This window comes from Teleopsis dalmanni, chromosome 1 (assembly GCF_002237135.1).
Source record: "Teleopsis dalmanni isolate 2A chromosome 1, ASM223713v2, whole genome shotgun sequence".
NCBI classification, from domain to species: Eukaryota; Metazoa; Arthropoda; class Insecta; order Diptera; family Diopsidae; genus Teleopsis; species Teleopsis dalmanni.
In genome coordinates this window covers 232,830,870-232,845,229 of record NC_051846.1, presented here as the reverse complement: position 1 = coordinate 232,845,229, position 14,360 = coordinate 232,830,870, and the positions used below count along the sequence as shown (strand labels likewise).

Here is a 14,360-nt window from a genome sequence, read left to right as displayed (position 1 = left end):
TGTGTTTTTCAAAGTTTTTTTTTGTGACGAATTGTTAATTGTTTACGGTGGATTTGTGTGTACGATTTTTTTCCACTTTTGGAAAAAAGTGGACTTTGTGTGTTTGGACTTTGTGTGTTTGGACTTTGTGGATTCTGTTACAATCAGATTTTTAAAGCTCATTAAATTTCAAATATTGTTTGTGAATAAAAAAAACGCATTGAAGTGAAAATATCCTTTGATATCAATCGTTTTATTTGCATTGTGTGATAGTTAAATTTTAATTGTGATAAATTTTAATTTTGATAAATTTTAATTGTGATATATTTTAATTGTGAAATGTGGATAGTTAAGGTTAATGAGTTTGAAATTTTTAGATTTATTTCAAGTGTATTGTGTTATAGTTAAATTTTAATTGTGATGAATTTTAATTGTGAATTGTGTGATAGTTAAGGTTAATTAATTGGTTGAATCGACATTAACAACACTTCAATTCGAGAGATATTCATTTTGTACAATGAAAGAACATTATGATAGAGTATGCAATGCACAAAAAGAGATTTGTATGGCAATTATCGTGAATCGTGATACAGATATACGAAGATATAATATTTACGACTATAGATGGTGACCATTTGAGAGAAATATGATATCTCTTTTAAAAACAAATGATGTAGTTAAGAATGTATTAGTATTAGATTCTGCTTTGGAACCATTGGCATATCCTTTACTATTCCCAAATGGAGATTTTGGTTGGCACGTTAATATATCGCATAACGTGCAACATAATTCTAATGGTAGGCAGATTCGAAATAAAGTTACAATGTTACAATTTGCATGCTTCAGATTTGCAATAAGGGATCAATTTAGCTTTTTGCATAAATCGCAAAAACTTTTTTTGCAATACATTGTTGATATGTACGTGAGAATAGAAGGATGTCGACTACATTTTATAAGACAGAATCAAGTAAATTTGAGGGCAGATGTGTATAACAATATTAGTGATTATTTGCAAACGAATCAAGTAGGAGATGGTAGCTTAGGTCGTAAAGTGATTTTGTCTTCATCCTTCACTGGGTCTCCGAGAAACATGTATCAAAATTACTTAGATGCAATGTCAATTGTTCAGTACTTCGGCAAGCCATCGCTTTTTGTTACAATGACTTGCAATCAGAATTGGGCGGAAATTGTATATAATATTGATCCTAATGAATCATCTCATTTCAGGCCTGAAATAGTTGTGCGTGTATTTAAATCGAAGTTAAAAGAACTTATTTCTGACATTTGGAATAAATATATTTTTGGCAAAGTTGAGGCTCTTATATATACAATCGAATTTCAAAAGAGAGGTTTGCCTCATGCTCACATTTTGATAACTTTATGTGAAAATGACAAAATTGTCGGGCCGGCTGATATTGATAAAATAGTTTGTGCAGAGATACCGGATAAAAATTTGCAGCCAAAATTACATGAATTTGTTGTCAAACAACACCATGCGGTGTTTTGAATCTAAGCTCTGTATGTATGCAAGATGGAAAATATTCAAAACAATTTCCAAAGGATTTTGTACAATTAACGAAAGAATCAGTTAATGGTTATCCGTTGTATAGACGGCGCGATAATAATGTTTCCGTTGATGTTAGAGGAAAGTCTTTAGATAATCGTTATGTCGTTCCATACAACCCGTATTTGTTTGCAAAATATAATTGTCACATTAATGTCGAGGTGTGCACTTCCGTCAAAAGTATTAAGTACATATATAAATATGTATATAAGGGTTTTGATAGTGCAACTGTTTTAATTCAAAGTGAAAGCACAAACGAAAATGACTAACAAGTACAAGTTGAAGTAGATGACGTTAGAAATTTTTTGAATGGTCGATATGTGGGATCAACTGAGGCTATGTGGCGAATATATGAATTTCCTATGCATTTTCAGTCTCATATTATAATTCGTCTTGACATTCATTTGCCACAAAGACAAAATATTATATTTCGCGAAGACCAAGAAAGACAAGCAGTAGAAAATCCTAAGCTTACGAAGCTATTAGCTTTCTTTCAATTGAATCAAAGTGATTCATCTGCTAATCAATATACGTATATAGAAATTTCATTGCATTATGTTTGGATTGATAATAGAAAATCTTGGCAAAAAAGACAACGAGGAGGAGATAAAATTATTACTCGGATGTATATGGTGTCTCCCAAAGAAATTGAGCAATTCCATTTAAGATTATTTTTGTTGCATGTAAAAGGGCCAAAATCATATGAAGATGTGCGTACATTCAATGGAATTGTTTATAGGACATTTATCGAAGCATGTCATGCTAGGGAAATTGCGTCCAATTATAACGAGTGGAGAGTTTCTCTCAATGAAGCTAAGACATTTAACTCAGGAAAACAAATGCGTAATTTGTTTGCGATTAATTGTGCCTTCAATATTTCAGCAAATGCATTAGCGCTTTGGGTGGAATTTAGAGATAATTTAAGCGAAGATTTCGTTAGAGATGGTTGTAGTGTAGATGTTTCTTTTAATAGAGTATTATTGGAAATCGAGTATATTTTGTTAACACATAATGTTACATGTACGTCACTTGGTTTGCCTACACCTACAATAATGCCAGAATTTGCTGATCTCGATATTTTTGATCCTTTCGTAGAAGAATGTTTATTTAATGAGCTTTATGATTGCGCAAATAATGAACAGCGTGATACTATTGATAAAGTTATTCGTGAAGTTCAGTATCACGACACAGGATCAAATGTGTTTTGTTTGACAGCCCATGCAGGTTGTGGGAAAACATTCACACAAACGGCTATAATTCGTAAATTAAATTCCCTTAATCTTCGCTGTATTTCGTGTGCATTTAGTGGTATTGCTTCCACTTTATTGATTGGTGGAAAGACACTCCATAATGTTTTTAAACTGCCTATAAATGTGATGGAAAATACAGTTCCGAATATGAAAAAAGTAGTAGTTATGCCAGATTTATTAATTCGGCGGCATTATTTATAATAGCAGTAATGATTGCAAATTGTATTACGAGTTGGGCAGAATTCCCGTTTTTCAATCATATAACGTTAACTCAAAATATGAGAGCACTCCCCGAAGAGTTGGAATTCGTTCAATTTCTAAAGGGAATTGGCAATGGTGAAGATTTAGTAGAAATTCCAGCAAATTTGATAGGTGTTGAATCTAACACAGTACATGATATTTTTGGAGATATTAATGAAACCATTTTATCAGATAGAATGTTGAAGTCAGTTGTGTTAGCTCCAACTAATGAAGATTGTGGACTTATCAATAACGATGTATTGAATCGCATCGCTGGTGAAAAAAAGGTTTACTACAGTTTTGACAGAATTATTTGCGAGGATAACAGTGAGGTGTGCAACTATCCAATAGAATTTTTGAATACTTTGATTGTAAGTGGTTTGCCACCACATAAGTTGGAGCTCAAGATTAATGCGATAGTTTTGTTAATTCGAAATTTAAATACGAAGCAAGCATTAGTGAATGGGACGAGAATGCGAGTCAAAGCAATGCATAATAACACAATAGATTGTGAAGTACTCACTGGAGTTGCTCGCGGAAAACGTGTTTTGATTCCACGCATACACTTGACGTATTCAGGGACTGCACTGCCATTTAATTTTCAAAGAACACAGTTTCCACAGTCATCAGCGCATTTGCTATGACAATTAACAAATCCCAAGGACAGACATTTGATAGAGTTGGAATATTGTTGAGGAGACCTGTTTTTTCGCATGGTCAACTTTACGTTGCAGCCAGTTGAGTTAGATCATTTGACGGACTTAAATTTTAAGTCAGTAATGAAGGTGGACAAGGTCATTTGGCTAATGATGAAAGGGTTTTTACAAAAAATATTGTTTACACTGAAGTTTTGAGAACTTCGTGATATAAAATATAGAATTATTATTATGCATTATTATCATTTTAGATTTCATTCAGTTTGAATGTTTTTCAATATTAAATTTTTTTCATTCGTTCATTTGCCAATTTCATTTCTTTGTTTCTTGCCTTCACTGCATACCGCGATTTGATTTCGTGATGGCAGAGTATAGGAATTTGTTTGATAATTAACACGGGAGCGAGATGTTGTGCAAAGTCGCATTGTCGAAATTATGCAATAAATTGACGCAATAAATTGCGTCAGAATTTCGAATTTCTTTAGAAGAAGGTGCTGTTCTACAAAATTGCTGATTCCTATACTGATAACTTTCCGATATCACCTGAAGAACAAATGTACGGAGCAGATGTTAAGATAATTTATTTGTTGAAAAGATTTCAAAATGGAGCATCAGTTCGAAATTTTATCGGTATTTCATTCAAACAATTCATCATATTTCATATTTTATACTAATTATTTTCTTTTTTCGCAGGTGCATATGTGGTCACATATGACGACAAATTTAAATTAAACGATTTGATTGGATTGATAATACTAGGAAGAATTAAGCCAATACCAGAAACACAACAAATAATTTTGCACGAGATGAAATTATAAATTTTAATTTATTTTTTAAATTGTTTTCTACAACTTTCTTTAGATTTTGTTCATATTTTAATCAAATTCATCAATAAAATTTAAATACTATTAAAATAAATAAATTGTATTTTCTATTGGTCGAATTTCGACCACTGGCGACCCTAGTTTATATAAATTCTTCAATAATTAATCTTCTGTAACTCAAAACACTTTTCATAAAATTATACAGTTTATAAATATTGCTACCGTTTAATAAGATTTTCACTTCTTCTTCGGACAGAAGTGCTTTATCAAAAAACTATGCCTATGTTCTCTGAAAATTGGACATACACCAATAATATGACATATATTTTCTATTTCATGATGATTACATATAGAACAATCACGATCAGATGTATTTAATCGCGATTGTTGAGCGATAAATCTCACATCTATTTTATTCATTCATTAGAAAAAATATCTTTTTTAAATGCTGAACAGTTAAATTTGGTTGATATCAAATAACAATACCATAATGACTTTATGTGTAATAATTGTCAGTGGAAACCTTTAACTTCAAACGCACGTGTAAGTACGTATGTCAGATTTAACCTTTTAACATATTTTAAGCGAATATGTATCTGTATCTGTAACTGAATCTCGAATTGAATTGAGCATTCAGTTTCATATGCAATCGTGTGAAATAATTAATTTGTGTTTCATTCAATTTGGGATTGCAATGAAAATTTTATTTGCTGAGTTCGCACTTTTTTTGAATGAACGCATTTTTGGATGAAATTTCAATTGGAAATTGTTCTTCATTTCGCCTCAAAACAGACACAACAGAAACGAGTTAAAATGAATGTCAATGAAATTCAATTACAAACATTAATTTCCGTTTAAATCTCATTCGGGCAAAAACTATAGAGCAAAATGGCTAACACAATCACCTGCTGGTAACGCCATTTTCGTTGCACGTCGACTGAACTTTGTGAAAGGATAGAGAAGAACAATGAGGAGTATTCCACAAAAAGGATTTTTAATAAAAATGTCAGTCATTGTACAAGTCCGCTGTTCTTGATGCTGCACTTTAAAAATACAAATAGCAGTCAAGTTAAAAACCTGTTAACATGAAAAGAACATAAGAAAACTGGGTTTAAGTAGTTTCTGCCACATGGATTTTTATTTTTCTACCACTTCTTTCTATCGCTGGTAGAAGAGTTCTATTTTTTTTCTACTTGAAATTTATCAACTCAAATTTATTATGAAGCAAGCGCAAGTTTTTATGTCAGTACAGATAAATGCACTGCGTCTGATACTAAAGCACTGCATAAGTACGAGTACACTAGCTTATGTTACATACCTCATAGGAGCCTGCCGTATCTAGAATATCCAATGTGAGACTAACGCCCGCAATTGAAAAGTTTCCTTGATGCATTTCCTCAATGGTCCTTTTGTATTTGGTGGTGAATGAGTTATATAGAAATTGTGTAATTATTGATGTTTTGCCAACTTTCGCAGAACCCATAACGACGATTTTATGACGCGCATTTGCGGGTCCTATAGCATCATCCACTGCATTATTCCGACCAGCTCTGCAGAAGGGAAAAAATTAAAATGGTCGCATGTACGAGTATAAAATTTCATTAATGTTATTTAAAAAAATATTTAAAAAATAATTATATTAAAAGTTTAATTTTATCATACTGGCACTAAAATTGTCACAGCGTAATTTGTGTAATTAAATAAACACTCAAAAGTATTTTGTGTATGAACGAAAATATGACTTTATTAAAAATAAAATTTTTTAAGAGAAAAACTGCAATTTAATTAAAAACGGCAAAGTATATTTAAATACATGAGAAAAAAAAATGATTTAAATATTTACAAACAATTAATATATATTAATAACAAACAAAAAAAAAATTTAAACTTGTTGATGCATATAAATTACTATATAGTGGGCAATTGTTTGACTTATATTAAACATAATTAATTATTATATTGAGGCTAGTTGAGTGAGGCTAAAATGGTCGCATGTACGAGTATAAAATTTCATTAATGTTATTTAAAAAAATATTTAAAAAATAATTATATTAAAAGTTTAATTTTATCATACTGGCACTAAAATTGTCACAGCGTAATTTGTGTAATTAAATAAACACTCAAAAGTATTTTGTGTATGAACGAAAATATGACTTTATTAAAAATAAAATTTTTTAAGAGAAAAACTGCAATTTAATTAAAAACGGCAAAGTATATTTAAATACATGAGAAAAAAAAATGATTTAAATATTTACAAACAATTAATATATATTAATAACAAACAAAAAAAAAATTTAAACTTGTTGATGCATATAAATTACTATATAGTGGGCAATTGTTTGACTTATATTAAACATAATTAATTATTATATTGAGGCTAGTTGAGTCAGTGCACTTGAGCATTTTTACTCTATATTAACTGCGAGGTTTCTTCATAACCCCTCTCTACGCCTTGACTGGATTATTGTTTATTATCAGTTCATTAGACTAAGCAATAATTGACCTCAGACCTACATATCTCCCCGAGTAGCCTGTAAACATTCTGCGATTCGATAACGCGATGTTGGTAAGCCAATCAGTTTTCGTAAATAATTTCAGGACTCTATCTTTAATGTATTTTTTGATCGGATCAATCTTGTCATTCCTCCTAATGTATTATGGTACCTTGAAAAGTCTCCTCAGAGCTTGGCTTTTTGCAATTTCCAGCTGTCAAATAATAGTGTTTGAGGCCTTGCTAAAGGTTACACATCCATATGGAAGTGGCGGTCGAATTATTTGGTTATATAAAGCTTTTTGTTCTTAGCATTGAGATTCCCATTTTTGAATAGCGGTTGGAGGTGATGAAGAGTTTTGACACAGAATCGAATCGTATGTCCACCGTGATGCCTAGATATTTAATGCTATCTTCCCAGTTTATTACCATATCTCCCACTCTCAATCTCGACTGGTTCTGTCTTCACTTATGCGTAATAAACAGAGCCTTAATTTTGTTATTATTGGTTTTTATTTTCCATTTCTGGAAATACTCCAGGATGAGGTTTATATGCTTTTGAAGTGTGTTGGTTTGTTTTATTGTGTGTAATAAAATATAAAATAATTATTAATAGTAATATTAATATAATAATATTATCGATTTTGAAGTATTAGTTGCTTGTTTAATATATTTTCATATTCTTTAATAAAAATTGTCTCGTGGGCGTATGAGTGCCGTAATTTTTATTCACTGAAATAATGCGCTGAATTAATTTGCTTGCTTTTTTTGGTAAAGATCACTGTAATACAGTTTCAAGTTTGTTGATATGTTGCCCAGAGGCTCGAGATTTAAATGTCAACGGTGCTAATTGGGGTCGACAGAAAAATTTTCTGTTTTAGAATTTCCTTCTTAGTTGAGCGAAATGTCATTTAAAGCCTCCAGCCATTCCTAGTTAAGTTTATCATACACAAAAGTATGAATGAAATTTCAAGTAGATTTAAAAATTTTAATAAATGTATTCCATTTATTACTCAAAAACAAAAAACATAATAACAGTAATGCTAATCTTTTGATGATAATAGATAACCTCATGGGAAAATACAATACTCCTTGGCGACTTATAGCGTATTAAAAAGAAAAACAAATTTCAAGAAGTAGTGACCTCTAAAACCAATTTTTCATAGTTATACTGCTTAGCAACATGCTTAAGATATGGAATTTATTTTAATGTACATAACAACAGATTTTTGGTAAATATTTAATGTGACAAAAAAAAAATTAATACGTGAAATATGAACTCAACGGTATTACAGTCATATTATTTTTTTTGGAGATAAATACAATAGCAAATAATTTCAAAATTTAAGATTTTTGTATTGAGAGATTTGTGAAAAAGAAAATGTTATGAAATTAAAACTAGGATAAGTTAGAGAGTTCCAGTCTTCGCACTACCTGTCCCTGTCAGTCACAGATAAAAATCAAAATACGACAATTTTTTGTAAAAGGTCAACAGGAATTGGGCTTACATTTCTTCAATAGACAGGTCAAGCACTACATAGTCTTTAAACTCCAAATGTAGATGCTCCGATTTAGCGGATTGAAGTATATAAGATATTCGGAGTAATTTAAGAAAATAACGGTGCTAACAGTACACTGAACTATAGGACGGTATCAAGCCTAGCTTAGCCTGCCCTGTCGAATCTTCTGTAATACAATTCTACGGGCGCACGAGGTGGAGATACCGGAACACTTGTTATGTCTATGACAAGGCTATGTCAACACACTTGGCGATATTTTCAACATTGGTTTTTCAAGATACTTGTAATTATTAATTACAAGGCTGGTTTATGTAGAATGTAGAATCAGAAAGGCTCTCTTAACTAATTGAGAAGGTTTCAATCCTCCTTCCACTTCATCTACCTACTTTTTTCTATAATTTTTTTTATTGCTGTTATCTGGCACTTTAGTTATCACATTACATAATTTCATACTGTTACTCTCCATGTTTTCCACCATACCGCAGTTCGTATATAAAACGATACTTTTAATATATGATTCAATTATTTCAGTAACTTAGGCTTTTTTTACTGGTTTTAGGTGGCACTGTTGCAGCTTATGTTTTCTCTTCTTTTTGTGTGTTTTTTATTGGCACTTTGACTGTTGTTTATTTTAGTGCATAAATTCGACAAAAATTGTGCAGTGATATGAAGGAATTTACTTGGAAATTGATTTAAAATTAACTTATATTAAGTGATGTGTTTTTTGATTATATTTCATTGAATCCTAGAAATGCCCATGAATTTGTTAGTCCACCTTATTCTGAGAACACTTTGAATGTCTGATACAATTACTTCAAAAAATTATGTGCGGGTTTTTTTCATTATATTTAATTTATAATTACCATGGTTTCTTAAAATATGGAATTTTTTTTCGCTCTAACAAGGACACTGATTAATATTGCAATTGTTTAATTAAAACTCAAGCCTTTTTGCAAAACCACATCATTACCCAGAATGAAACCGAATACAAAAGGGTAAAAAATGGAAAGTCGCAATCAAAAGTTGTCTTGTCCTGGGTTTACAATTAGTTTTCCATAATAAAAGAAAAAAAATCCTTTGACACATTTTACAGCCTCCAAATTATTTTTTGTTTTGGTTACTTTATGCTTATTTATGACTTTGCCTTCAAAGCTTATGCCAAATCCTGAGCTTAGGACAAGAGCGTATAGAAAAATAAGTAAAATTATTGTCCTTGCGAGCGATATTGCGTGTTTATGTGCGAATGCTCACCCTTTTTTTCGGTTTAATAAAATTTTTATTGTCATATTAAGATGAAAATTCAAAAAAAAAATTCGAGAAAATCGCAAAAATCGAACTTGCCTAGATTAAAGTTTTAATGAGTTTTCTCAACCTTTTTATGCTTCGCACAATAACGTTCCCTTTCAAAGTCCTTTTAGTGAAATAATAAATAAGGTTAATAAATTCGGTTTTTATTTCACGAAAAAACGAAAATGTATAAAAGCAAAAGTAACGCAGGGAGGGAATCATATAAAAGGCACTGGATCAAGAATATCGAATGCTGTGCAACGTCGAATTAATGATGACAACAACAATAACGCTTATACCAACAGCAACGATAGTAATAATAAAAATAATAAAAACAATGGCAAAATCGAAAAAGTAAACAGCTGTAAAAAGAAACAAAATACAAACAGAAAAAAAAAATGAAATGAAATGAAAAAACAATTTCATGAATAAATAAAAAAACGTTTTGTAAAAAACACACATAGTTACACACATAAATAAACATACACAAGTGTACAAGTGTATGTTAGGTATAAAACAATATTTGCAATCACAAGAATGACTTACTTATCGCGTTTTGGTTTATCCTCAGCATTGTCGTCCTTCATAAAGGAAGGCTGCAAGCTAAAGCGCCTACGTAGGTGTCTACCCCGCATTGCGTATTGCTCAGTCACTCACTCACTAACTCACTAACTCACTTACACAATCAAACTCACACCTCAGCAAAAGCCAAACAAATTAGATGACTAACGAAGCTGTTGCGCCGCTGTGGGTGACACAAGTCTCTACTAACAGCAATTGTATTTGTAGCAATTCACTTAATGAAAGCAACTTGTATGCTGTGAAAAGGTGCTGTCTCTGTGCTGATGTCCCTGTTGCGTTGCGTTGTGTTGCGTTGCGTTGCGTTGAGATGCTGCTCTTAATTCTGCTACTGCAGCATCTGTCGCATTTAAGGTTTTAAATTTTTACTTTTCTTTTGATTTCTGAAACTTTTTGCTTTCTAAATTGCTTTTGTGTATTGTAGTAACTGTTATTTATACTTTTCCTGTTGTTGTTGTTTTTCTTGTTGTTGTTGTGCCGTTTATATTTCTCTATAAATCAGTAAAGTTTTCAACTGTCACTTAATTTTTTTTTTCTTTTTCCTATTGCCATACAATAAAACTGTTGCTGTAGTCCTAAATGATATTACTTGACGAGTACAACTGCGAAAGCAAGTATAAAAGAATTTAGGATTTTACCATCTTTTCAGTACTTGACGTCTATGCTTAACATTATTTATGATGATTTGAGACAATGACGAATTCTGTTATGTTGTGGTGTACTATCCTTCGCTGGACGAACAACAACAACAACAAAATAAATGTTATTGCAATTATTATACAATCAACACGCTTCGTAGTTTCGCAGTTATAAAAATGCGATTACAAATACAACAACTTCTGCTTTGCTTTCATTTATACTTTCTAACAACTGTCTTAGGTATTGGGGTGACGTAGGAAGTTGTGACTACAGAATGTTCAAATTGTAGTTGTCCCAATGGAGTAACCGTATTGTGTATAATTTGTGTTTATTGTGTGTGCGTACGAAATAATGTTTGTGTGTGTGTGTGCTTGTATAAGTGAAACAAATAATTTTTTTTATTATTTTGTATAGATTTTCCTCTCTTTTTGTTATTGTAATTTCTTGCTCTGATGACTGTTTGCAGTGTATTGTAGTTGTAAATGCTTGATTTGCTTTAGCTGGTGCAGTTGCTGTTAGGCTGCTTTTCTGTCTTTTCTGTCTCCAATGATATTTTTGTTGATGTAGCGTTTTCAGCTCTCACACTGCCTGTTTGCGGCTGTTGCTTCTTTTATATTTTATTATGATATTTTTTGTTGTTGTAGTTTGTTGTTTGGAGCTACTTGTATTTTATTGTTGTCTTATAACGTTTCATTATCCTTAGGCGTTATATGCAAATACGCTTTTAATTGCAAAAAACAAAGGTATTTAGGCGATTTTCGTTTTACGTGCTATGCCGCTATTTCGGAATATTTATTCTGTAAGTGAAAAAAACCATAAATAAATTTAATGCTCTATTAAATGTTCAAAAGTGGTTTAAATAACTTTCGCACAACTTCAGTGTGTGGGTTAAGTGTTTATACGTCTGCTTAAGTAAATATAATTATACTTTATAAATATTGAGTTAAGCCGTAATGAGTTGGTGTAAAATGACATATAAAAGTAATTTCATATTAAATATTAATTAAATAACAAAATTACAAGAGTGTAGGATTTAAACTATTAAATAATATTGAAGTGTGAATAGTCCATTATATGTTGTGAAGAATTTTATTTGCGTAGAAGTTCTTAACTCACACATTTTTTAAATATAGGCATAGTTGATTTATAACTAAATAGATATACTATAATAATTAAATGAAGTGGTTTCAATATATACAAAATATGTTATTTTTAAAATAAGTTAGGTGACATTTGAGTGGCGGTGTTGTGCCCAAAGCTGACTTGAGTTCAGATAACAGTCCGTTGGGATATTACAAATAAGCATCGTGTATAGACTCAGCACTCCCAAAGGCACCGCATTACTCAGTGAACAAACAAAGCTTTAAGGTACTCGAGATGCTTTAAGTAACTTGAACGGCCAGGTCTGCGTCTCGAAGTCACGCATAAAGTTCGACAACCAACAAGAGGCCCCTTCGGTTTTAAATCTTTTCCTAGCTAATGGGGTGAAGTGCAGATTTCTAATCATCCGCAGAATCACAACCCCAACAAAAGTTATTATATGGTAGACCCAGTCTCATAGAAGATCTTTCTAATACGCATTAGATTTGGGTCTCAACATTGATGTTAAGGTTTTGTGGCTTAAAAATACTCCAAATAAAGCGATCTTCAGTCTTTAATGTTGTCAAATCACATCGAGTTATAGAACTTAACTTATTTTTGCTGTACTATTGTGTAAGTATTTGTATGACCTCTATTAAGTAAGCTCATTGATTTAAAAATTGCTCAATTGTAAATTTTATCATTATATAGGACGTTGTTTAAGGTATGGAACATCATTCATGATTTTTTTTTTTTAACATTCATGAGATCCAATTCGTTTTACCTAGAACTTGCATGGCTTCACTTTAAGCCTCTTCAAAAGACAAAAGTTTAGAGGAAATAAAAATTGTGTTTGTTTTTGAAATACATACTCATACTTTATTATTAAATAAACCGCACCTATCGAAGTATATATTTTTATATACAAATAAATTAGAAATTTAAATGTTTCGAATGCTAAAATGTCATTATTTGATAAATTTTATTCACTTCTAGTCACAAAAGCATTCGCCGCAAAATCTACAAATTTGTTTATACCCACAAATTCCCACCGCAGTAGATAATTTCCAAGTGAAAAATTTAAATTGAAATTATACTGAAAACATTGTAAACATTGTCAGTGGAACATTCGGAAAATTGGAGCAAAAGCGAGGTTTGCCTTTAGAAGTGCCAAACTTTCGAAAAGTTTGCTTTCTAACCTAAATTGCAGTATTGCAGCGATGTGGGTAATGGGGACACTTGATAAAATATTGGCATGATTTGCATAGTGGCATGGAGTGGGGTTTGGGCAATAAGTGTTGATTGGTGTCTCATTTTGGGGTTTCGATTTTGGTGAAAGTAGCGCAAATTCAATTTGACGAGGCAAAAAACCAGCAGTTCAAAAACAAATGCAAACTTTTCAGCTTCGGCAAAGAACTTTTCAACTTTTGGCTCGATGCGAAGTTTTTGTGTTGGCTTTTGGAGCTCGCATTGGGGAAATCTTGTAGTTTTGGTCGCAAAAATAAGCGTTTACCATTTCTACAAAAACCACTTTGAATGATTGCTTCATTCAAGCATTTTTCATTTCTTGTGTAAATTTGTTTTTTCTTGCAAAAGGGATTTGTCACATATTTTAGTTGACTTATTGGCTTTGTTAATACAAATCGCTGGAAATTCCAAAAATTGTTAAAAATTATTTTATTTCTACGAATTTATTGCCGCATAATGTGGAATAGTGTCTTTAACAATTCAGGTTTATAGATCTTTAGTTTGGTTTATGGCTACATAATATAACAACGTTTGCTTATAAAACTTTATTCGTAATAATAGAAATTATTCCGGGACATTTAGTTTTGTGTCCATCATAAATTTCGATGTCGCCTTGTAGTCACGTCAATGTACTAAAAGCTTATTGAAATGTTTTATATGACAAGTATAATTAACCTATATAATATGAATGGTTTCTGATTTCAGTTTCATTTTAGTAGTTGATATAACTCCATAAAGTTCTCTTGAATGTTTTGACAAAAATATTTTAAAAATTTATTAAAAACTACCTAATAAAAATTATTTTTTGAAGGGAGGTTGAAGTAAATGCTAAAGTTAAACTAAGTTAAAATTTTGTAGAGATAATAGAAATAATGACAAAGGTATAGGAATAACTTGACATATATGAACTATAATCTTTCAAGCTGCAAATAATATTATTAAATTAAAAAAGTTTGTGAAACCGCTATGAGACTTCAGCAGTCCATGAAATTACCAGTAGAAA

General features: G+C 31.2%; 1 protein-coding gene across 1 annotated transcript; it reads right to left on the bottom strand.

Annotated features, from left to right (window-relative positions):
- Nucleotides 1-5,831: 5,831 nt before the first annotated feature.
- LOC119672655 (ras-related protein Rap-2b-like) lies at nucleotides 5,832-11,808 on the bottom strand (the record flags this gene model as incomplete). Its single annotated transcript, XM_038083763.1, is given in 2 exon segments — nucleotides 5,832-6,063; nucleotides 10,358-11,808. Coding segments are annotated over 2 exon segments (321 nt in total), but the record flags the coding sequence as incomplete, so codon positions are not given.
- Between the last annotated feature and the right edge of the window lie 2,552 nt (nucleotides 11,809-14,360).